The sequence below is a fragment of the Centruroides vittatus genome, unplaced genomic scaffold (genome assembly GCF_030686945.1).
Source record: "Centruroides vittatus isolate TY-2023 unplaced genomic scaffold, ASM3068694v2 contig_181, whole genome shotgun sequence".
In the NCBI taxonomy this organism is placed as follows: domain Eukaryota; kingdom Metazoa; phylum Arthropoda; class Arachnida; order Scorpiones; family Buthidae; genus Centruroides; species Centruroides vittatus.
The window spans coordinates 686,435-713,364 of record NW_027121109.1 but is presented as its reverse complement, the minus strand read 5'-3'; the positions used below and the strand labels follow the sequence as shown (position 1 = coordinate 713,364).

The window sequence follows — 26,930 nt, the reverse complement described above, 5'->3', positions numbered from 1 at the left end:
CATCCATGAAATTTTCTAATGATCTAACTTGTACTCAAACCAGGATCTTGCAACATTTTAGGTCGCATTTTAATTATAACATGAAAATGACCTTTTAAACTCCAGCAGAACCATTAAATTAGAAATGTTTACAACCTATTTAAAGTCATTGTCAAGTAAAACATTTGAAATGGAAGACCAAATTGAAGTTTCAAGCGTCAAAGTTGAAAATTGGCCAATTTAGCCATCTGTTTATCTCTCTAAATCAGTGATTCTCAACCACTGTGCCACCACTGCGAATATCCATACAGCGACGTCAGACAAGTAGTTTAATCGGTTCTACCTTCCTAGGGCATGTTTGGAAATTGTAACCGGTGTTACCGGTAACTGCCAATAGTTACTAAGACATTAGAAAATGTGATCTAAATAACCAAGTTTAAAAATCACTGTTATGACATCATCAGTTGTCCTGCGGTACTTACCGAAGTAACGGTGTGTGCCGTTAAATTTTTGAATTATTAAAAGTGTATTGTGACGAAAAATGATCGAGAATCACTGCTCTAAATATTAGTTGTGTCTATTCTTGGGTATAGACTGTTTCTAAATATATTAATCTCTAGAAATAAGATTCATATACTTGAAATGGTGTATGAAATTTTGTTAGACCTATGAAATGTTTTTGTGTCCACAATTTTATAGTCAGTTATAAAAAGTTAGTTGCTTAAATAATTGAAGTCTACAATGCAACTCTTCCCATCTCATTAAATTGAAAAAGTGAAGTCTGAAATACAATATCTTGCATTGATATCTGAATTAAAATTACATGTTTTAAACCATCAGATACATAATTATCATTTGGGTTTGTATGTTAAATTATAAATTATTTATTTCAAGTTTTCACCAGACATAAAAACCATCTAGTGACAGAATTTGCAATATTTTGAGTCACGGAATTAATGTACCAACCTATAATTTGGGAAAATCAATGTGTAGGGTAAATTTACAATGGATATCATTTCATTTAGTAGTAGTAGTAGTAATACAGGGTATCTGAAAAGTTACTGCGCAGTGAGAAAATTTGTAATGGCATTAAAGTTATGTATGCAATACTGTAAGTATAACTTGTCAACTAGTACTGAATGGACAACTTACAGGTTTTGCATGCAATACCAAGTGCACAAATTTTCAGACACCTTGTATCAAAAGTGAAGCAGTGCCTGCTAAGTAAAGACAGCAAAGAATTTTATTACAATAAGTATTTTATTTTGTAGTTTTTGAGGGATATTCCTAATAAACAAGTCTAGACATCAAGACACGCCTTTTAATTGCTCGGTATTCTGACAAGTATTTCGGATAAATCTTTACCCATCACAATAAACTTTTTGCTGGTTTAGCAATGAATACAAGATCAACAAGAACTTGATAATGGAATTTTTAAATGGCTGAAAGTACTTATTACAACACCTTTAGAACTAAAATAAGGTCTTTGATTACCGGTATTAGTTATTTACTTGTTTTGCATATTTATTTGTCATTAAAATAACAAACTTGGCATCAACATTTAACAAATAAAAGAACTATAATCTTAGAAATGAAATAATTATTTGTTGCAAAATTTATTTGTATTTTTTGTAATATATTATAGTGAAATGAATACACAAATTACACGCTACAAAAATAAATATTCATCCAAGTGTCATTGTGCATTATTCATTACAATAATAAAATTAGTCAAAAGGCAATTGCAAATCTAAGTTTTAGAAAAATGATGAATTAAAATTAATAAAACATGATTTTTGTATTTGAGCTTTTTATTTGTTTTATTTCTATTTGCCTTCTTTGATCATTACAGCTTTCTGAACAAACTCAAACTCCATCAAGCCTTGCAAGCAAAACATGCATGATGTCCGAAAACTTATAATGCCGTTACAAATTTATCACTGCACAATAAGTTATGGTCTCATGTGTAATACCATACATAAAGGTTGTATGTCCTATGTTTCCATTTTGCAGATGGCTTTACTACTTGCTCATAGAAGACTTCTTTGTTGATTGCATATCATCCTGTGGAATCCCGCTGCACAGTAACTTCTCGGACACCCTGTACATATTTATGTTTGCAATCTTTCTCTGGATTGGGTTTATGAATTTTAAGAGAAAAATAATTTTTTTTGTAGTTTTATCCTCTAATAATCCATTCTACTTCATCTACATACTTTTAGTAGTTGATAAATTTAATTGAGTTTTTGTTAAGTATTTTTATGAACAAAAATTTCTTACTATAATTACCTTTATAGGATTTTAAACTCTGCTAGATCCTATGGTTACTGTAGCCATTCAGTCACCCAGCATGAGTCCTGTCAAACATGTCTGGTATCACCTGGATACTGCATTGGGACAATGTTCACAAAAACCTGCTTCCCTCAGAGAACTTTTTAGATTGTGTGCTGAGTGGATGGGTGAGATTACAGAACTCAATTACATGTTAAGGCTTTGTGACTTTACTGTACTTAAGTAGCATTTGTGTCATATGGATACTTAGAATAAAAATGCCATCAAAGTTGTTCATTTTATCCATATACAGAGACAATGCCATTTATTTCAAAGTATACACTTTTTCACAAAACAGAACTGCTATATCTTGTTTGATGAATTACTGATTCAAATCTAATTTAATTGACTAGTTTCTGTAGGACTATTGTTTGAGAAAGAATATTCAAGACCACCAAAATGAGCGGCATTGCACTTACTTTTCATAAAATTTATCTTTAGACATGGCTGTCTGATTTAATTCATCTTAGTAAAGGAGAATTTTTAATTTTAAACGCACTACATGAGAAATGTTTTTAAAAAAAAAAGACATCAAAATCTTAGGATTTACAAACATGACTGATGATAACAATCTTTATTTTTGCATAGAACTATACAATCAAATGTAATTACAGTTAAATTTGCTAATTCATTGGTTTTTTTCCCTAGACAAAAGGAATATGATGTAAAAAAAATAACATATATACCCTTGTCTTTTTGTTTTAATATACAACCAGGAAATCTTTACATAAGTACTTTCATATTGTCGAATATTCCACGCAAATACAATATCGAGAATAACTTTAAAATTTTAAACAAGACAATAAAGATTTTTGCAAGATACGGAAAGAAAACAAAGTTTTCAAAAGCAAATTGCACTAGTCCTTACCGTTTTTGAACAGACTATGCACACTTCTTGATACAATCTTTTTTTATAAATCAAATTACTTATCATTTAAAGAATATTTTCAAAAAACTAAATTTATTTTTTGAGAACTTCATTCCAGCTAATACATTCATATATATATATATGTATATATATATATATATATATATGTTTTTTTTTACAAATTTACAATTTTACTATTTATTAAATTCGTTCTTTGTACAGTTTTTTTGCAACAATCGATATGTGCCATAAATATTTATCGAACGGGAACTAAAAAAATATATTTGTATCGACTTATAGTGAAATGATTCATAATTTCAAAGCTTGCCAAATTGTGTGATGCATAATAAAGAATAAAAAACAATATATATTGTTATCACAGATAAACAATCCTATTGAGAACAGAAACCTTATGTTTATTAATAATATATTTATCACATGCACCTCTAGTGGGTTTCAATAATCAAATAAATATTTGACTATAGGCTATTTACATACTTTTTTTTTTTAATATAGATAAATATTCAAATCACAAAGAATTTACATCTTTCTTTTCTTAGTTAGAAGTATAAAAATCAAAAACAAAAACTTATATTTCTTATAATATTAAAACAGTCTCTAACAATGTCTGATATGAAAATTTAACATTGTGTCATGGAGCAAAAATATAACAAAACTTAACAATGTCTATACACAGTTTAATTTCGCACATCGCTTTCGTCTCGAAATCTCGCCAAACAATTTGTACTGTTAATTTCGCACCGGTACTCGGAATTTACGAAGAAATCAAAATTTATTTTCCCCCCGCTCGGACTCTTTCTTCCGAGTTTGTCTTGGTTTTGTTGGAAATGCGCAATGTATGTCTTCTCTTTGAAAAATTTTCGGATGCTGAATTTTGGACGGAAATTTTGATTTTTATCTTTAGTCTTTTTTGTTCAGTAGATTTAAAATTTTAAAATTTTTCTTTTTTCTTTAAATATTATTAATTCCGCTAATAACTTTTAGCAATTGTTAACCAAATCGATTAAATTTTACGTCCAGAAAATGTAAAACAATATTCAAAGAAAGCATTGCGAACAAAACAGAATTAAGTCAAACGAACTGCGTAACAGTAAACAATTAACAATTACATAGTTACAATAAACGGGACAAGTACTTCGTGTCATGCTTAAAAGAAGTACAAATATAAATAACTTGATTAACAATCTAATTCTGCTTACATAAGTGCTAGGCATGACATTTTTAGTAGGCTGATCGGGCCGACAGAACGAGTAACCAAGGACGGTGTATAAATTTTTAACTGTTTATTGTCTAAAATTTTGGATAAAAAGGCACTTATACGAGGTGAATCGTGTGCATATCAGTGCGTCGAAATTAATTCAAAACCGCAATAGTCGCAAGAAAGAATCTAGGAAAACAAAGTACACAATCTTAATCACGAAAAACAGAACAAATAATTGCTACGGAAAAGAAGTTATCCTGGTTGTATGGTTTGCAGGAGATGTCATACGCTAGCACCAATGTTCACAGTTAGGAACAATGGATAGCATATTCAAATTAAATATGAAGGCATCGAAACTATATAAATCAAACAATCCTAGACGGAGTGCCGATAACATTTATCAAGTTTGTTTTTTGCTGTTTTGGCTCGATAAAGAACTGCATTTAAAAAAAAATGCCATTTTTCATCCCAAAGATGAGCTTTTCTATCAATCAATTTAAAATACCTGTCTTAAAATAACTGCATAAAAATGTTATGTATGTATGTATATATATGTATATTTTTCTTTCCTTAAAAAGTGTCATTATCGATATTTGGCTGTTTATTCTGCACGGAAAAAAAAAACAAATATATATATATTGTATAAATTAAAATGTTTAAATAGTAATAATGTCCCTTACAAAACTTTTCATTTGTTCATGCTACAATGCCAGCCTGGAATGGAAGACAGCACCATTAAAGAAACTGCCATTTACCGTAATTAGTTCAAAAATATAGTTTTTCCATTTTCCGTTAGCTCCGTCTGATTCTTCTTTTTCCTACTCCAAGTATCTAGCCACCTCCTCTTCTTACAGGTTTCTTCTTTAACAGGTTGAGAATTCACAGAGTTTGTACAGTTTTCTTCTAACACTTGACACACGCCATTGGCTAGAGGAGTGTCGGCAGAATTCGTCGCATAGATCTCTACCCACACCGGACAGCTGTCTCCGACGCTTCCGCCCCAGAGCCAGCCGTTAGGAATAGCAAGATGGCTAAGTCCTTCTCTTATAACACCCCAGTTCCCTATAAAATTATACTGATTAGCATCTATAATTTAAGATATTTAAAAGAGAATAATTCTTACTTTTCTTACCCGTAAATATCTTCTTTATGTTCTGATTAGATACGATGAAACTTTCTTGATGATTACTTACTAAGTTAGTCGATGTACCCTCGGGCAGAAGATGACAGTATTCAGAATGATTGATTGTTATATTTTCTGAAGAAAAGAGAGATTATCAAGATCTTATTATTAAATTTAATCTCTGATACTTGTTTGATATATGTTGTACATTCAAAAATTTCGCACAAAATGTGTATACGTGGAGTGAGAATGATTCAGATTTATTTTAAATACTTAGCAACGTGTCTATGCATGCATTTCATGACATGTTGAAAGCAAGATTTCAGAGTTCAGTTTAATATGAAAATCTTCAATATTGAAAAGAAAACAAACATCAAATTTTGTGTCCTTTTGAAAAACACACTTCAGCAAAGTCCGGAAATGTTATCTTCAGCTTAAGGGGTTCACCTCTTCACGGCATGAAATACCGAAAATTCATCAAACAGACAAGGTAACTGCCACTGCAAAAAGTGCACTTCGGATGGTCGCAAATGAGAAGTTCCGAGATGTTTTTGGAAAAGTATACGACAGATGGATGAAGTGTGTTGCGGCAGAAGGCAAATACTTTGAGAGTAGTGTTGTCTAGATGTATATAGAGTCAACAAAAATCTTTTTGTCTCACTTTTTGAATATACCATGTATAAATACTAAAAGCACCATGTTTATTCAAAAGAAATTTAATAATATTGTAATCATAACTATAATATAAACTATTATCCCACAACACATGCACTCATAACTCTTTTTACATAAGAAATTCATTATTCGTGCAATCATCAATTATCAGGTGGAAGCACTGCCTTGGCCTTATTGCAAAATGACGTGTTAGATTATTTATCAGGCTATATTAAGGATAATTAGATTAGGCCATAGAGGGTCACGGGCACTAAAGCTGTCTCCGATTAGTGCCAAGAGTGACCGGAATGGTTATATCTAAATAAATAAAATAATAGCTCTAGTAGCAAAGCTTGAATGGATGTCCAAGTAAAATAACTGGCAATACACCTAGACAGTAAGTAGGAGTTGCAGGTTTGAGTCCCACTCCAAGCTGAACATTTCATCGAGAATACTCTAAATTAAAAATTAATTTAGTTCTAATTATTAAATTAGCCTTAACATAGATTAATAAATCATATGGTGGATTGTTTGACAATACTAATTGAATTAGATGTTGTATGTGTTATTACATTTAACTTTTATTTATTTACGTTTTGATAACCTAACATTCAAGCAAATAGGTTCAATAGCTTAGATAGTAGGTTATCCAAATACAGTATGACACAGCGAGTAGAGTATTACGTTGTTCTTCGATCCTCCTTTTACCTCTAGAACAATTGACCGGCTCCATAACCTGTTCCTTTACTTTGACAATCATTGTCTTCTCTCACATCAATGGTTGCGAAGTAATAGATCACCACTCAACAACTGTTTTCATAGTATATCAAAGAGATTTCTTATTGCGCACAATAATAAAATGAGCCGAAATAAAGGTTAAAAAGAAAGTAATTTGTCTTTAAAAAACCTTTTCAAACTTATAAAACTTAAAATATGACACAATGAAAGTATTCATTTTTAACCTTTACTTTGATTTATTTTAACAGTTGGTATATTAACAGTCAAGTTTTTCTATTTTGAAACTTTGCAATTAATGCTGTATAAATTTATTTCAATTGATGTATTACTGAAAACAACGATACCGGAATATACAGCATGTTCAAACAATTACTAATGCCTGATCATATTCCAATAATAATAAATGAAAGTTGTTGAGGAACAGTGAAATTCCAATGATTGTCATTGTTGTTTAATGATTGTATTACAAATTAATTAGTAATTAAAATTATAATTCAACACATTAAATGATTGGACAATTAAATAATTATTGTGTTCAATAAGAAATCTCTTTGATATAATACGAAAACAGTTGTTGAATGGTTAAAAAGGTCCTTTAAAGAAAAACTACTTTCTTTTTAACCTTTATTTTGGCTCATTTTATTATCCAACATCTCTCAAAACCCAACACATTAGTATAAAGCCACACAGTCACATAGTATTGAGCTGTTTTCTGGCAATTATAACTTTAATTGCTAATTAATTTGTCCTAGAGGTAGATAGGCATTAGGCACAATCTTGTATTAAATTAAATAATTTTAGATGTTTATATATATATGTATATATTATACCAGGGTATACTATAGCTGGCTGAGTGCCTTGCATGGGAGTTTACAGGACGAGAGCAGTTGATGCGCTCCCAGTTGGAACCATAAGTAACAAGCAGTGGGTATATCGTAGTTAAATATGCCCGGAAGAGAAGATCGGACCAGAGGTCCAGCTAGTATAATTGGCAACGCATCCACACGGCAAGCGGGAGTTGTGGGTTCGAGTCCTGTTCCGGGCCAATTCAATTCTTCCAAATTTAATATAAAATGGTACCTAATGCCCCCCACTAGGACAAGTTAATTCGTAACCAAAATTGGGCTATTTTCTGGCAATTACAATCTTATATGTTGGTCGGTGTGGTTTTAGCCTGATAAAAATTTCAAAACTATTAGCAGACCAATTAGATGAGTGTATGGTAGGCAATATATTAGCAGTTTATATTTTTTAGAAACATAACTCCAATCTATAAGAAGCACTTATGAAAAGTTAAAGATATCCTTTCATCAGAATTAATTATAATAATTTAGTTTTAAAGGAACCCGTTATTCCTTTAAAGCTAACTTCTAGAAGAGTTCCAATGAGGTATCCAGCGAGTCCAACTACGAGCAAAGATTGTAGTCGGATTAATGGAAAGTAAAGCTAAAAAACTGCAGGAACAAGTTAAAATATTATAGATGATGTGCAATGCTATAAGATTAAAAAATGAATTTTTTTCTTTAGAATTAAACTTTACTAATAACAAAGTATATAAAGATATGTCGTTAGTGATACTAAATCGGAGAAAGTGATTGCATCAAAGAGCTGTCGTCAAAGTGTGCAGAAACTAGGAAAAAAACTGGAGGTAAGCAAGCATCTAATGCAGAATGTAGTTATGATGCATGAAGTTCAAGAAGAATGGTTTAAAGATACAGAGAGAAGTTTAATACGATTAAATTTTACTTCTTTTAATACTAAATAAACACATTTTTTCCTTCATTTGCAGTAGTAAAAAGTGACGTCGGAGATTTCAATCCCAATAATTGAAAATTCATTTCTCATAGAACTCTCTCGTTAAAGTTAAACTACAGAATATAAAAATAATGAAGTGTAAAATGTAAGTTTCACTTTAGTTTTAATAACTTTTAATCTTCGTACAAAGAAAAATAATTTAAACTTTTCGATAATTTTATCTTAATTAAAGTATCAGTTTATTAACATTACAGATTTTGTTTTAACTTTGATAGATTGTACCATTTATCAAATGTTTAAGATATAAATTTACTTATCAATCACTTTTGATCATTAATGTGTGCTATTGTTTTGCATTTCTGCTTACGCTAGCATAAATTTTTGCAGAATTTAACACTTTTTGATAATTTATATAATACTTTTAATCATTCTGTATCATTTATCACCTGATCTTTGGATGTTTATGGGTTTTTACTAAAAATAATTCTTATAAGAGGTTGCAGAGTGCCCAAAGGTCGGCATTGTTAATTATTAAAAATGCGTATCGAACAACATCTTCCGTTTCTAGCCCGATAACTCAGCATTAGTTGGGGTCTTTATGTATAACGGATTAGTTGTCGTTTATTTAAATGCAAATGTGGTGAGATAGATGCACTGTAGCATTTTCTGTTTGAATGTATCAGTTACGAAAAGTATAGAGAAGAGAATATTAATTTGATAAATAATTATGATGATGACAATAAATTCAAATATATAGTCTCCATGAAAAGTCTTTATTGTAAAGCTGTTGAAGTTCTGACTAAAATGTTGAAACAGGCAGATTATCAGGAATTGTTCTTCAATGTAGTGTGGATATGTGAATTATTTTGTTGTATGTCCCACCAGGATTGTAATTAATTTGTTATCTTAGATTTGTTCTTTGATTAAGTATTGTTATTTTATAAATTTTTTTTTTTTCTTTTTTACACAAAAATTTTATCATATATCTTTTATACAAATAGCGTGATGCACTGTTATGGATGTGATACTCTGTTATTTATTGTATTTGATTTTCTTTTAAACTTTCTTTTCCTTTTATCTATGTAAAAACCTTTTATGTTGAATTAAGTTAAGGGTTGACAAGGGTTGCTGGAGGGACTTTTTGGTTATTTTGCATGTACACACCATGGGGGTACACGTGCAAAATAACCAGTTGCCACAGTCGACAGCTGCCGGCCAAACATGTGGACATTTTAAGTGTTTGTGAACGTTTCTGTAAGTTACAATGTTGGAAACGACATCCTACCCGAACTTCCATGTTTTAAATTGCTTTAGACAGAATGTTAGAAGCATGTCCTACATTTGTGTTTTCATGCAAAGCCAAAACAGGAAGACCTACACAGCAGAGCTGAGTTTGATTTTCTAAAATAATTCCTCCTAGGAACTTACTAAAGTTTCGGACGACGTAAATATGTTAAAGTAGAGTAAATCTTTTGTTTAATTCCTTCCTCAAATGATTAAATGAAAAAAGAGAAAGTTTAAAATCGATCTATCTTAAAGAAGTAGATAGAACTTATCATAAAAGTTAAAACCTTTGCGACAAGTTCTACACATTTCATTGCAATAGGTGTGAAAAAAGATGTAACAAATTAGTGAATTAAAATATAAAATTTAGAGTTTGTAACACAAAATAGTAAACAGGAAAATCCTCTTTACATTTACAAGATTATTACTAGACTGTGAAGTTAACAATTTTATAATTTGTCAACGTGATTGCAACAAAGATATTCATTACAATCATATGATATAAAATATAAAACGGACTATTTTATCTATTTTTTTATCTCTTTGTCTGATAAATCTGATACAAAGTTTTAATAATTAATCATCATCTATTATCACTTTCATTTAATTGATGTAGGAAGACAATAAGTTTAAATGTTTAATATTAATATAAACACAAAAAAATAAAAGAGCAGCTAATTAAGGAAACCAACGGTAAAAAAAAATCTTCAAGAAATGTTTTTGGTTGTTATTTTGACTGTCTTTGACTTATTGAAAAGAATGCGGAATGAAAGAAGCGGTACATCTTGTATAACTCCGGCAATATATTTAATTAACCAAAAACATTTCCGACCTACTTCCATAGGCCGTCTTCGGTTGGAACGTCAAACTTACGTCAAGATAGTTTGCCGAGATTCTAGATATTTGTTCTAATTGCAACTTAATCCCAACCCTGTTATTATTGATGTCATGTTGGAAAAGTCTCGGTGTTTTCCCAAATGAAAACGATGAGTACAATATCAATGTACTTGGATATAGCCTTTGCTCCTGGTATTTCTTGATAAGTGGCTCCTCATTCTGCAAAACTTTTATCTCGGCAAGACCCCCCGAAGCAGGTGAGCCCCTAAGAATCCCAATTTAGCCATTCCAAGAATAACACAAATTAAACAAAAAAAGGTTGAGATAATTTGACACTATTTTAAAACCAGACAAACCAGCTCCTACATATTAAATTCCCGGTGAGAGATAAAGCTGCTTCAAATTTGATGAAAGAATGTCTTTGTTTGTTGAGATCAGTCTGTTATGTGCCCACACAACTTCAATTGTGTTAACCGACTTACGCAGACATTAGAATCAACGATATGCTAGGTCTGAGCACAAACTTCAAGAATTTTGCCAATCTGTCACGAACAGTTGCTTCTACAACTCCCGATATACCCTTGCAAATAAATCAAGCTAGTAAATTTGTACTATTTGGAATAATTTAACCAAATTTAAATCCTTGTAGGGAAATATACAAGTATTAAAACATCGTATAAAAGTATTTACCTTTCTTAGCAGCAGGAATGGAAATATTTCCAATGATGAGTATATCTTTTTCTTCTAAAAAAAAACAAAATATATCTTATTAATCAACAAATAGGAATATATTTTATATTTTATCCTAAAATTACAGACAAATTTTTGTTCATAAAACTAAAAGTATCATCAAATCTTGAACAAATTCGGTCTAGTGAAGCTAATTTTCATCAAAATATTCAATAATAATCAATAGACTAATCATTCTAGTTTTCTCTCCCCTCTACATGCAAACATCTCGTCATCTACCACCTCTAGAAAGTGCTGTAACAAAAACGGCAACTTGCTACAGAGAAGAATTTTGTGTTGTGCAGTTCGCAAAGTCGGAATTGCTTGTCATCGCGATGTGGGTAATCTGCAGGATCTGTGGAATTGTGTCTACTGTGGGAGAAGTGACGACAGATTTGCTGCAGCAAGCATAGGTAGAATTTGAGTATTGCTCAGATGTGTGCCATCCAACATGAGGTGCATGCATTGAGAAATTGTATAATGAGCAAATGTGAAACTCACAGCTTTCCAATGTTTTAACATATATTACAATGCTCTTAAATAATTACAATAATTTAAAATGGTAGCATTCTTCTTGAAGACCCTGAAGTTTACAAGAACGATAAATGTATGTAACTAAGATCATGATGCATTGTAATTTTTACTGTTTATGATATCAATACTTGCAACTTTTTCAACAGAATCCACTTAACGTAATCACAGACATTGCTTAGAACTTTGCATAAAGTAGCAAACTGAAACAGAGTTACATGGTAGATGACTGCTTGAATAAACAAGACAAAATCTCCTCCAACCATCCTTTGTAGGCTTCTAGAATGGAGACGTAGCTGCCTTGCCAGATACACACATTAGTGCATATCAAGTTGCATTACTTTTTTTCCAGATGAGTGGTATATGTGCAATCTATTCTTGTCTATCTGATACACTGTCTGCTAGTTTTTCATACACTTTCACTGGCATGAGCCTCCATTTTTTTTTCTTCAAACACTGATAAAATTGCCAGGTTAGATGGTCGAGTTGATTCTCTCCAATTTATCCGACTGATGCTCTATGCAATTTGGGTTTAAATTCTGTGCTCCAATCCAATATTTTCCTCCTCAAACCAAGCATTTGCTGCACACACAGTGTGAACAGGCACACCAGGAACTGGTAGTAGTAGTGGCTACTGCTGAAAATGTTGCAGACGCCATATGTCTCTGTAATGCATTAGTGCACATTGCTTTTTACAATGACAAAGAGTACAACACACTAACTGAAGAATCCTCACATGATTAAGTTATAACTGCTGAATTTCACCATGGGTGTTGTTCTAGTGTACTGTGACATTAAGCCTTATATTTTGTTCTTTTTTTTTGTAAACTCTTTTGTCTATCCCTATATTTCTGGTCTTGGAAAGGCTTGTTTCTACCTGGTTTCTTTGTGTGACTTTAACTCTAGGGTTGCCCCCTCTTTTGTGTCCATTTGTGAAGAACAGGCTGGGCAAGTTTTGGAAGCAGTCCCAGGAAATGGAAGTGAAGCATGGAGACTTTTACTTCTTGATGTAGGAGGAGAAACAAACCAGGTCAGACAAGAGTTTCCTCTCTTTGTAAGAGAAGAATTCTGTGGGCTAGCAAAGGAGGTTGTCGGAGGACAGCACATGGCGTCGTGGTCTTAAGATTGAAGCGACACATGGAGGATGAAGACTTTGAGGACTGGAAAGCTGAATTCATACCAGTAGTTGCTACCTTTCTTCTTGGTATTCTCTATTGGAGTGCCCTCTTTTTTTTTGTGATTATACTTCTCTGACAAGAGGACACTTCTACCCTTGTACCTTTGTTAATTATGATGTATATGCCATTAAATGAACAGTTGCAATGTGTACTATGAATGCATGCAAGCAATGATACTGATAACCAAAAGTGAGATTGTTATTTTCTTTACAAAAAATGGGCTAATTTGATCACCATATTTTTAAAAAATTAATTACATTAATGTTATGTATTTAATAACATTTAGTGACCTGCATGCAATACGGTGAAATGTTTTTGGTAAATGCGGGTATATTTTATTACAAGAATCCATATTAATTTTTTGGATGAAAAGAAGTAATTTCTGCATAATATAAATTGTACTGTACATATTGTGTGGGAATTCACAGATGTCACCTTCCCAATGAAATAATGGATGACCTTTTTTTCTGAGTCGTCGAGAGATGACCCAGTCGGAAATACTAGCTACTAGCTCCACTTATTTCTTCTCAAATATATCTAGTACTGTAACGCTGTTGGCAATTTTGATATCTCTCATTAGCGAGAAGTGGCATTAATATGTTGTCCTACTGTGTCGTCGTTAATATATATTCATGTATTGTATAAAGTTTATTATTAATTTTGAAATGTTTACTTGGACTTAGTGGCCATTTTAAACAGCTGTGTCATTTTGATCAAAGTAGTCCCAATCTATGGTACACCACATCCAACGACAATCATTTACTGGCAAACAGATAATTGGGAGTCGTCACTCTACAGGACATGTAATCTTCTCGGGCTCAGCTAAGATGATCCATGGATTATTTGAGTCAACATTTAGCATTCACAATTGTTATTTTTGGCTTAAGAACAGAAACTCACCAGTTTGCATGGAATGGTCGGTTTTATTGCATGGACACCATCTTGTCGAGGCATTAAATTTCTTTCTCACCATTAGTTCCAAGCACCCTTCAGCTTCCTTCATCACTTTCTTCCTGGGTGCTTCTTTACAGTTTACTGGCCAAAATGCATAGCAGTATAACATTATTTACAGTGAATTTAGGCAGCTCTAGCTTCAGGCCTAAAAGTGACATAACCAGAATTCAACAGTTTGTCCCCATTGGAATGTGGACAGCTCAGCATTTCTAGGCACCAAGAGACGTTTTTAATCACATCAATCATGAATAGCCCAGGTCTGCAACAGAGGTGACCGAGTGGTGAGGAACAGGGTCCAACACATCCAGGATGAACCACCCCTGAAAAATTTCTAGGGTTATATTTTGATTGCTTGGGTTCAGCCCAATGTCCGAGGAACCTGAGATTAACGCCTCGACCAACCTCGACCATCCAGCCGCCAATATCGTCTATCTAGAGTGATTATTTTGATATTAACCAAAGAATATGATAGAAGTTGTAACTGAAAATGGGTGCTTTAATGACGTTATATTTAATTTTTGACTGCTTTAAAGCATTGTTTTGGTTTCAGTTTTTTTTTTTTTTGGTATTCTATTTAAATATGTAAATGTGCAAATTTACATAAGATTCAATATTTTGCATCAAATTATACTATGCAATTACATAATTGTAAACAAAAATGAATAAATATTACCTGAAATTTGTTCTTGAAGGGCATCTACTACAGACAGGAGATGAAAGGTTTTCTCTAATGAATTATCTTGTTTACAGTAAATGCTAATGATAACAAATTCTAATTTCTCCATCTGTATAAAAAAACAAAATTCAATTTAAATTATAAAGTTTAATAAATAATTTGTCAATGAATTGTGCAAAAACTTTAATTAAAAAGGGAAGTGGCAATGAGCTTGTAAAGTCAATTAATCTACTAAATGTTAAGCTATGCTCCTCTAGAGCAGCAGTCTGCAACGTTTCTGACCTCACGTCCCACTAAACTCACAATTTTGAATTCCGTGGACCGCTATCACGAATTTATTTAAACAATACAAAATCTGTAGAATAATGATGACAAAAGTTCATTGCTGCTTGTTTGAAATAAGTTTATAAATTCTTAGCGCTTTTCCACAAAGGATGACAATTGAACTCACAATATTGTTTATTGTTCATTACTTATTGATAATAGTCACTTTGTATTTGGTTTTACATTCGAATAAAAAAAACCCTCAATGAGTGAAAAAAGCAACTAAGCATTTTGCATTTCTTTTGTAATACTTTGCGTAACCTTCAGTTGATCTATGTCCAAATTTCTCTACGGACCACTGGTTGCCGACTGCTGTTCTAGAGAATAGTGAAGTATTAACATAACAACAGTAGAGATAGAATTATGTTAAAGCAAATATTCAAAAACACACACACACATTAATAATGTATCAAATATTAAATGATACTATTATTTACAATATATTTTACTATTTACAACTATTTACAACATTACATTTATTATACAGGATGAGTGGAAGTAAATAGGAATTGAGAAATCACTATAATTTCTATATTTAATGTATGCATCTTTGCACACCTTAAAATTCAATATAGACACTGATGACACATTTTTCTCTGATTGTGATGTGAACAGATAGCCACTTCTCTGTACGCCTACTGCCAAACCCGTGGTCAGTTTATGTTTGAACAATGTTTCTTGATTGTTTCTGAATGGATTGTGGCACGACATCCTTTCGCCATATGCATCATCTCTGCATGGCAACTATCGATTTCCACACCTCGTAGCATGCGGCAATCTGTGCTTACTCCCGAACGGATAAGTGGTCGGCCGTCGTTTTGCTACAGCGCATGCAACTTTCTCAGTCACTGCCCATACTACTGAAATGGGAATTATAAAATTCCAATTTCATTGATTGATGTACATGCACACACAAATGTTATTACGATTGTATTATTATTACAAAAATTATAACAATTTCTCAATTCCTAGTTATTTTCCACCCGCCGTGTAAATGCCAATATTACACCAAAAACTCATTAGATTAGAATTGGGTTAATTAAGATTTTGGACTTTTAATGAGTAAGTATTTTTAGATACATCTAGAAAACCTGTACCAGAATGAGATTTGAACCCGAAGTTCTCAAATAGACTTGTTTAAGTCATATTTAGTTTAGTTAGAGCAGAGTTTTTAAGTTAACTGTATCAAAACAAAGTACTTTTTACAGAATTAAAATACGGTAGAGTCTCTGTAATCTCGCATGTAATCAAACCAGCAGGTGTCGGATTACTGAATTTTGTATGTACGTACCTTACAGTAAAAACACGCAGTTGGTTCACAGGTTAGTTTATTGTATTAACACTTTAAACGCAAGATTGGGCAGAATTTCCTTTATCTGTCGAGACAAAAAAGGCCAAAGAGAAAGTTATTTGACTGGTTTTGCTATACAAATTTTCCTCATAACCCCCTCAGGTTACAAGGAAAACAATTTTATCTCCAGGTATGTAGAAGAAATTTTCAGAGCTTTGAAATTTAAAGCATTAAATAATTCAAAAAGTTACACAGATTCAAGGTTGCATTTCATTCTTTATTTTCGAGACAAGAAACAATTACAGTTGAAGATTGTCTTCAAAACTTGTCTGTGATGAAGAAGATTTATATTTATATTTAAGGCATTTAAATGAAAGTGCAACCAATTTTCTAACAGAGACTGAAAATTTATAAATTAATGTACACAATTAAGTATTTAAAGAGTAAATCTGCAAGTAAACATAATTTTAAAAATGTCTCGAAGTGTATTTACTTTTCAAATTTCTTTCATTATTAAAATGTACAATCAATACTTCAGTTTTATATAAAACTTATATTTTGTTTGTGTCACTCAAACGTTATTATTCCATTTTAATTCCTTAATACAAACACGCAGTGTATTGCATCAAGATCAAGAGAATGTAAACAAACCATAAATTTGCAAATATTTACACAAGTTGCATAAGTTTTGTCGAACATACGTGACAGTTTACATTCAACAAGCTGCCATTAGCCGTAAGTGGCGTCGGAAAGCTTTTTACGGCACGACTTTTCCGAGCTTCTCGAAGCTTTGGAGAACAATGGAGATCAAAGTGAAGAAAGAAATCGGCAGGAACTGTAGAGAGAGTTAATTGAACTTCTAAAGATGATGTTAGCTTAGTTACAAATACATTGCAACAAAAATGAAAAGCCTCCTATTTTATACTTAAAATTTACTCACTCAACAAAATATTTGATATACAAAGTCTTCCGAAAAGAATTCTACTATTTAAATTATTGTAATTACGTTAATTATTATCCACGAATGTCGTAACATACAATAAAACATCAGTGAATGGTCCGAGTTTCACGTTTACCCATTACAATTTCTCAACACATGCACCTTATGTCGCATTGCATACATCCGACCGATCACAAATTCTTACTACACTTGCTACGGAACATCCATCATCATTTCTGCAGTGGCAGCAATTCTACAGTTCCTGCAAACAACTCCTGCTACATGATAACGAGCAATTCTGACTTTGCAAACTGCAAAACAAAAAACGCCTTCTCCATTGTAAACTTCCCATCTTCATTTACAGCACTTCCTAGATTAGTAGATGACGTACGTTCGTACGTAGACGAGAGAGAAAACTTGAACAGTTACTCTATCCATTGGTGTACACTGCATACTTCTCAGATAATAATTATCAACATTATAGTAAATTAAAATGGTAGCATTCATTTTGGAAGATCCTATTTAATATGTTTTTAAAACGCCAATCTTTCTTTCCCAAATGCCTAAGATTCAACTTGACAAAATTAATAAACAACAAACTTATTTATAAATCATTTTAATTGATTCCTACAATGGTATTAAATGTAAAATCCAAAAAAAAACTTATGTAAGAGGCAATAATTTGGAACAAATCGGGTAATTTATGATACGTGAAAATTCTAACTGTCCATTTTACAGAGAGTTTTTCAGTTATTTTTGAACACGTTTGTAGCCTTATTAATGAAAAAAGTAGCATGTGCTTCCAGTTACTACTGCACATGTAACATTATGCTGATTCAAGTTTCAAAATCAATGTTTTAATAGTCTTGCTTCATTTTAGCATATTGACCTTTGAACCGGATTGGCAATCCAAACTTTCTAAATGTCCAATATCTTATAGCTAAATCCAGAAGAGACTTTTGGAGGGTGGCATTTGTGTTTCTAAAAGGTACGATCAGTAATGTTTTAAAGATGTCAGAATCACCATCAAAAGAAAACCAATGAGTTCCAAACATGTGATGGCCACGGCTAGAACAAAGGAGGTTGTTGGAAAAGTAAAAAATTCCGTCGGCACACCAAATACTCTGACCCATAGAGCATGAGCAAAGAAGTACCGTGTGTCACTTCATTCGTTAATAACATCATTCGTAAAGATCTGAACCTGGACGTGCCAGTAAAGACTGATGTATGTAAGTTATTCCGACAAAATGAATCGCAAGACCAACACAAGGGAGTTACACGAAAAGCATTTGACAGGTGGAAGAAGTGAATTTTCTGTGACTTTGGGTGTACCTTCTCAATTGTAATGATATGCAAACTGTAAGGGATATACACAAAGTAATACCGACCCTCGGCATAATAGACCGACAAAGGAAATGTCGGTCCAGTAATGCCAAATGTCTGTCACACATAAAGACATTGCAGTTGACTAGTAAACTAACTTTCACGAGATACAATAATACATTCAAATGACCATTGTAGTAAAGAGGAAGCTTCCAAATAAAGGTATAACCAACAGCTACAAGATACAGTGCCTAGGAAACACTCCACACACTAACGGTCATTTTCAAATATCGAATTTCCATTCCGACAGGTGCCTCGGAATAAGCAGACGTGATCCATCGTTTCCAAAATCTGTTACATTAAAGCCCATAAAAGTAATTGCCAGTAGTAAATAAGAAAAGTTTTAATTATCGCAGAGATTAAAAGTCTGCCTCTTCCACAATGAAGATCAATTTGCTAGGTCTCTGTCAACCTCCGGCAGACTGCAAATGCAGGCATACCGTTTAACTCTAGTCCTGCTCAAACTCGCTACTCAAGCTACTGTCCTCTCCCCTTCCATTTCTGTAAAATAAAGCTTCGGGAGGTCGAAGGACAGACTTTACAGATTTTCCTATTTCCTTTTAGTAATTACAGTCTTTACATCTTCACCAGTAATCACAATATCTAGACAGACTACAGTTTTGGATAGTTTTTTTTTAAAATCAAGTATTTTAATTAATTAAATCGCACAATTAACTGTAGAGTACAGATGGAAAAGTGTTAATTTGTCATATTAACATTAAATGTTTTAACTTTTAATGAAAATGTGATGTGCCAGTTTATTTCTAATATTATTTCCCTAGAAATAAGATTTTTAATTCAAATACGGAATGCTTCAAAAGAATATTAACACTTACACAGAGAAGGATTGGATTAAATCATATTGATGGGATATGGCAATGCAATACTTGGTAGTCTACCTCAAGGGAGGACTTTCTACGGGAAAACTGGTCCTCTGTTAGGTACTAGACGTGTGAAGAAAATCCAGTAAACTCCACGTACCTAGCCCGTTTATGAAGTGCAAAACCACAACTGACTACAGGTGTTCGGTGGTTTTTATTCTTTTGCCCACTATGGTGGGCACATGGAGGTGCGCAGTCACCGTGGCAGCACTAATAGAATCATACTTTTTCGAGGGTTGGGACTTCTTGTGCATATTGGAGAATTAGGTGGACGACCACCCGTCGCTACAAATCCGACACAAGTTACTTCTGTATTAGCATTAACATTTATTTTTGAAGCACCCTGCACATTCAAATTCAATTTGAATCTATTATTTATATTGAAAGTTCTTTAGAATAGAATTTTTAATATAGAAATTATTATTTTAATAATATTTTTAAACAATTTAAAAACTTCTAACCTTGAATCTTCCCATAATTACAGAGTTGACCTCTTCGTATCCGTTCAGTTTTTCTTTCTCCAATGTCAGCGGCGAAAGACTGCAGAGTTCCAAACCTCGGCTCGTATCGTACAGGAACCCGCTCAACATCTGAAAATTAGAGAGTTCCAGTTAAAAGAACAAAAAGATAAATTAATTGCTTTTATTGTCGCTTATCTACTGGATAAAGACTAAAGTTTTCTCTTTTTTCATTCAATATTTTGAGCCACTGTACATCTAAGTCATAGTGACAAACACCTTCAGCATCAGCTACTGCAACACTCGTTGCTTTTATTGTTTTGGACTGAAAACACTCAAATAAGGGTCAATTTTTCTATTTGTGTTGTTTTATAGTTGTAACGTAAGCTGAGTGGATTGACACAATTATAATCATTGAGCCATCATCAAATATGCAGCACATCTGGCAAAGTGTAACAAGAGAAGAAAGTACCATTACTTATATAAGCAGTGTAGTTTACATTTTAGCTTTTAAACATGAAATGTTCCAAAATTTTTTGGTTGCCGCTGAATTTTTTACGTAAAAAATTACCAGCGTAACTGAGAAATGAACAAATGCTAAGCATTTTTTGGAACTCTTCCGTCCTGTCATCAGATTCCATAACATTCAAAACATAAAATTCAAATAAGGTCTTACTTGAATTTTTCACTTTGAATGTAACACAGACCACAGACGAATGGATCCGACGACAGGATGGAAGGAAGAGTCCCGAAAAATGTTTGATCCAACACAAGACAGATCCTTTAGCCAGTTCAGCATTTGTGTATTTTTCTGTGTCACCAGAGTTGACGCATTCCAAAACTAGGTATAACCTTTGGCTTTGTTTATTTGTTTTAAGTTATGGCAATGCATGCAACACTTGAGCAATCTGCCTAGGGAGGTCTTTTAAGTGTAATTGACTTCTATTCAGGCATTAAAGACGTGGAGAAAACCCGGAAAACTCCACGTGGCCAGCCCGTCCTGGTGAGGCACAAACCCACGACTGAACTCCCGGTGATCGGGGAATGGAACCGCTTGGCCACCGGTGGGCCCTTTGGCTTCATACATTAGGCCACTTATTTACCTTACTACTGTATATTTTTAGATTGTCATAGCCACTTATATCTCGTATTTGGGGTGCAAATGGCTACGTTTGTAACTTGTGTCATTTTGCTCTAAATAATCAGTGTTTATAATAATTTTAGAGGATAAAAAAATACTGCCACAAAAATTAATTTGTCATTCGTTACCGAATAAACTTTGGCAACTTACGACTTCGCTTACACGCAGACAAACGAATTTGCGGGTGCCGTTTACACACAAAAATGACTATTTAAATTAATAATTTAAAGTTTAATTATATCGTGTCATTACGCAATTATTATTTTCATTTGACGTAGGCTAAAAAGAGAAAATGTCAAGGGAAAAGATAAAGAGAGAATAAGTGATACACCAATTCAATAACAAACAGTGTAGCTGCCTACTTCTTGAAGGAAAATAAATTCTTTCCTGTTTGGAATTACGTAATTTCCGGTCAATTGTATTGTTTCTGCGGGTGAATTTAACTCATTTCCTCGAAAACCTTTAACTCTCTTACAATAATTTGGACGATTAGTCGACGAATTTGAACTATTCTGCCGATAACACGTCAAAAATGCGATAATATGGTGGAAACTTTAAAGCAAACTGCAAATTATTGAATTAGTTTGTTTGCTTTAAACAGTTTTTATTGTCTTCTTAAATTTTATCATCAATTTGAAATGGAGGAAATTAATTATTGTCTCAGATATTTATAAAAATATATACAGAAACTCTTCGGTTATCGTCGGCAAGAATCAATGCACTCTACTTGACAGATCAAACGTAAACACTGATAAAAGTTTCATTAAATATTTAACTAGATGTCGGTTATCTGCAACTGCACTTTCCTCGTTTAATATTTTGCAACTCCGTTAATGTTTTAACAACATAAATACCCTGAAAACAAAATCTAGGACACATAAAACCGACTTTAAATTTATATTTTAATGAATTATATTAGTGGAAAAGTATACTTTACAGTTTTGACGTGTTTAAATATATTTTTTCTGCTGTCTTTAATGTGTCCAGTTGTTTTGTGAATCGTTAACTTTATTAAAGCTTGCGTGCATCAGCAATATCAATCGCTTCTTTGCCGCATCCGAACGAGCGTAAACTTAACGAGGCACGGAGAAAATTCGGAAAGCTTTGCATAATTCCAAACGACAAATTTAGAGGATTTAAATGTGAAAATACTTACAAAATTTATTTATATTAAAGTTATAAAATATTATAATTAATTTGTAATGTTATATTTGAGTGCACTAATAACTAAGCGACCCGTAATTTGATTAAAAAATAGCAACAAATGACTTACTTTATGATGTTTTCCGGCCGCGTTATCAACAGGTGGCTCGGCAGGTGGTGCGATGTACTTCCATTTTCCTCTTTCTCCGCTCCAATTTTCCACATTCGTCAGCTGCGGATCATTTAATTCTGCACTAATCTACACAAATATCATTAAAATTAATGTATGGTAATTGCAACCGTGTAAATTAATGAACGCGATTCGTTAGAAATTATTCGAAGTGCTTTTTTCCCCTGTTAATTTAATACACAATTCTTTTGGATAGAACTAAGTACACTTGGATCTGTGCCAGAATCCAGTCTAATGATAACTTGACCCTTCGCTCGGAGAGGAACTAGTACTTTTAATGAATTATTTACCTGTCTTTTTATGTTCTATCTCCAATTTTTACAGACAAACGTATAATTTTCCTTTGTAATTAGGAAATAATGAATTTAAATATGATTTTACCCTTAATTAATTAATTAATATGCTTATATATATATATATATATATACATACATACATATACAAAAAACATCTTTATAGAAGGTCAGAAAAGTTATTTTCAAAGCTTACGCTGCACTGCAGTCGACTAATCACATTTAGAATGTGACTTAGTCGACTCGAGCACAAATGTTTCTATGCACAAGCATCTAATAATATCAAAATAGCTCAAAAACATCAAAGGAGACTCTTTTAAGCTTACAGAATTAATATTTTACCATTTAAACTACTTGTTTATGAAAATTTGACTCTCGAATTGTGTTAAATCTTTGACGAACAATATTTGTCGAGGAGTGCATCGTCGTTAGATGCAGGATCAGATTATACATATGTAAACGAAACAAGTTGAACCTTAGAGTCTCGTGTTATGGCTTAAGGAGCTTTGCAATTAAGGAGAAGCTGTTGTTTAGGGCCACACCGAGTCTAAATTCGTCCTCGTTTAGACAATCGTTACCCACAACAACTACAAAATATTTACCGTTATAATTAATTTTCTTAAGCTTCTTATGAGATGTTTAATTGCTAATTTAAACATTCGGAATATCTTTTTAGATGTGCAGATATCAACGAAGAGAAATTTAAATAGCTATCGCTCATTCCGATTCATTTATCACTTTCAACTGCAGATGAAAATACGGTCCTAGAAGCAATAAAATACAACTTAAAACTGCGGATAACAGGCTGCGACACTAACGAACATCATTCGAAACACTAGAATGGTCCGTATGCAATTAAAGTTAGCATTTATAAGGTACGGTTTCATCGTTGGCTACATTAAAAAGTGATTTTCGTTCTTACGTTAATAATAATTCTGTCGTAAAGTATCGGTAATGCCATATTAAATAACTGCAGTTCTAACCGTTATCTAGATTTAGAAGTTATTAGAAAAATAATATTGATATTGTAATGAACTTCTACTCGTCTTTGCTAATGGGATAATGTAGAATTACGTTTATGTAATCCATCTTCGGTGTATCAAACATCACGAAGCCCGATATATATATAGAAACATAACCAAATGATCGCCTTAAATAATTGTGCTATAACTCCGCTAATTTAATGATTAATACTAAGTAATTTGCTACTAGAGGTAGACGTTATGCACCGTCTCTTAACTAAATTAATAATTATCATTTTAATAATCCATCTTCGTTGAAATTTTCGATCAAATTAACTAAAAAGTTAATAATTACATTGTATATTTTACCAGTTTAATGTGTTTAGAAGTCTCATTTTACGACCGAAAATCATCCAAAGTATAATCTAATATCGGACCATTTAAATTTATAGATAAACGAAGTAATTGAGCATCGCCACATTTCCTCGGGACCTCGAGTCGTAAATCAATTAAATCCTTTTGAAATTTGGCATAGAGTTAATCCAATTATCGAGTTATTTATAAATAAATTGTAATCTACAAGTCAAAATTCAAATTTTTTGCTCTTTCTGTAAGAAAAACAGTAATATTTTACAACCGATATTTATTTTTAACTTGTATATATTATGATTCTCTGCAGTACTTGACCTCTAACCTCTTGCTATAAATCACATCGTGCATATGTTTCCGACATCGTACGGCACATTACACACATTTTTTATCGTGAGATTTTATTTATTAACAGTTTTGCTACAAATGTAATGCTTTTAATGTGTAAATGCTTAAATTATTAATGAGATGTGCACTTATTTCAATAAATTAAAAAACTCTCTCTCAAGAATTGACCTAATTAACTATCGAAGACAATTTTGAAACATCAAAATCTAATTAGAGGAGCAGAGTCAATGTCGTAAGAAGCCAAACGCGTGCAAAAATAACCTTATAAACATGATAGAAATCTCATTAAAACTTTGTAAATTATACTAAATTATTAATGATTCTGTAGAAAGTTTAATAACTAGATTAATTCGGTATCGTAGGCGGGCGTATCGCTAGCAATTAGTAATATTAAATAATTGAATATTGTACACTTGTTAAGTTTTTAACTTACGTACAATATTCTAGACGCTCGGAGAGGAGTACGAATTTAATATTTGAATACGTTAGTGGATATATTGTCCAACTTCTCCCACTTGGATCTTTTCCAAACGTAACGCTTGCAGACTAGCATATAATCATCTAAACTGTTATTCGTCACAAAATAATAGAGCAGTTTTAATGGCTGATTTACCGTGAAAATTATTCTATTGGCGTAACTTAGACATTTCCTTTGCATTCTTAAATATACTCATTTGAATATTAACAAATGGAAATGTAATTTTTGTAATTTAACCCTGTTCACCAGTGTGATAAACCCACACAAATGTATATATATATATGTCAAATTGATATAGACTTGAAATAATACTATTAATTCAATACTTGAAGTTTACCGTAACTTCCATCATTTGGAATTAATACAGAGGTTGAGGCCGAAGTTTTAAACGCGAAAACGTGTACGTTGCACATTCGGCAGCGCTTTCCTGTAAGCCTAGAAGTTCGACAATGGCATTTGGAATGTCGAGCACGAGTCCACTGACTTTCTAAACGCCATTGTCAAACTTCTAGACATACGGGAAAGCAGCGCCAAAAGTCCGACGTACACGTTTTCGCGTTTAAAACTTCGGCTTCAACCTCGCTAATGAGTCAATTTAATAAACATATCGTCAAGTTAGTTTAATAGCGATGCTAGTCTAACTTTACTCTCGTGATCCTAAAAGGTGAGCAGCAGGCAAAAGGAGACAACAATCCTACAGATCGTCCACTCAGATGATTTATAGGATTGTAACTTTCTCTACACCTTCCTGTCCAGACACATGTTCTTTGCTACAAATACACTCATGTCTCTTCTAGTGTACTTCTTCATATTCCTTCTCCGACTCAACACCTTACATTCAGATACTTCTCTCGGCCTACCCCTTCTATGCTTCCCGTGTATACGCTCTTCAATAATTCTTTCATTCTCTCTAAGTCATTGTAGAGCCAATTTACTCACCTTCTGAACCATACACTCCTCCCGAATACCTCACTTCACATGCAGTAATGCGACGCCCATAACTTTTCTGCCATATTCCTCTTAAAACATAATAATATTGAAATTGAATGCCTCCGTTAAGTGACAAGATTGTTTTAGTATGCAGCACACACCAGCTTTGTACGTCAAGTATCTTCTCGTGATTGTAATGGTTACTTATGTTTGTCATTTATCAATATTGTAATAAATCTCTAAACATTCCTGACATTTATATAGTGTTAATTTATTATAATTTGTAAAATTTACACCCTTCGGTTAGTTATAAATGTCACACGTGTGTACCGATAGCAGGTGTGGACAGTCTTGTGTTGTGTGCGATACTACCAATGATGTATGTATTCTCGGAATGACAAATCCTCCAATATTTCGAGTTTTCATTATTATTTATTAGAGTACAAAATGCTATTTGTTTAATGGCATATTTTATTTTGGGAAACAATAATTTTCCTATATTGTGCACTAATTTAATTGCAGTGTGTGTCTAGTAATGTAATTCGATTGCAAGTGTATAATAATGCACGCATACACCGACAAACGTACGGACGTTTATACTATCAACACGGTAAAGTTTAAATCGACTTGTATATATTTTGTAAATGTGGCAAGAGATTAAGACTTTAAATTAGCAAAACAAAGATTCATTGGCACTCGTTGTTGACAATTTAGTAGCAGGTCGAGTGCCAATGTTGCGAAATAAAAAGAAAAAACACAATACAAAACCAGTGCGTCGCCACAATGCATTTAACTCACAGAAGTTTTCAGAGGCATTTATACTTTTAAATATTCTAAACTGCAAAATTCTCAATTCGATCACACAAATTCATTCATAAATTTAAGAAAATTCACCTTTATTTGTTATAATGCACATGTAATATGCAAAATAAAGCTAAAC

General features: G+C 32.6%; 1 protein-coding gene across 3 annotated transcripts in view; it reads right to left on the bottom strand.

Moving 5' to 3' along the window:
• Positions 1–2,849: 2,849 nt before the first annotated feature.
• LOC136969807 (endonuclease/exonuclease/phosphatase family domain-containing protein 1-like) overlaps positions 2,850–26,930 on the bottom strand; it is a 53,108-nt gene continuing 29,027 nt past the window's right edge. For all 3 annotated transcript variants that reach the window (XM_067264078.1, XM_067264079.1, XM_067264076.1), the window contains exons 4-9: positions 22,551–22,679; positions 20,140–20,268; positions 14,857–14,968; positions 11,482–11,535; positions 5,533–5,658; positions 2,850–5,462 (exon numbers count right to left, since the gene is read on the bottom strand). In XM_067264078.1, coding sequence (XP_067120179.1) covers positions 5,161–5,462; positions 5,533–5,658; positions 11,482–11,535; positions 14,857–14,968; positions 20,140–20,268; positions 22,551–22,679 — 852 coding nt within the window. In that variant the 3' untranslated portion in view covers positions 2,850–5,160. The remainder of the gene's footprint in view (positions 5,463–5,532; positions 5,659–11,481; positions 11,536–14,856; positions 14,969–20,139; positions 20,269–22,550; positions 22,680–26,930) is intronic.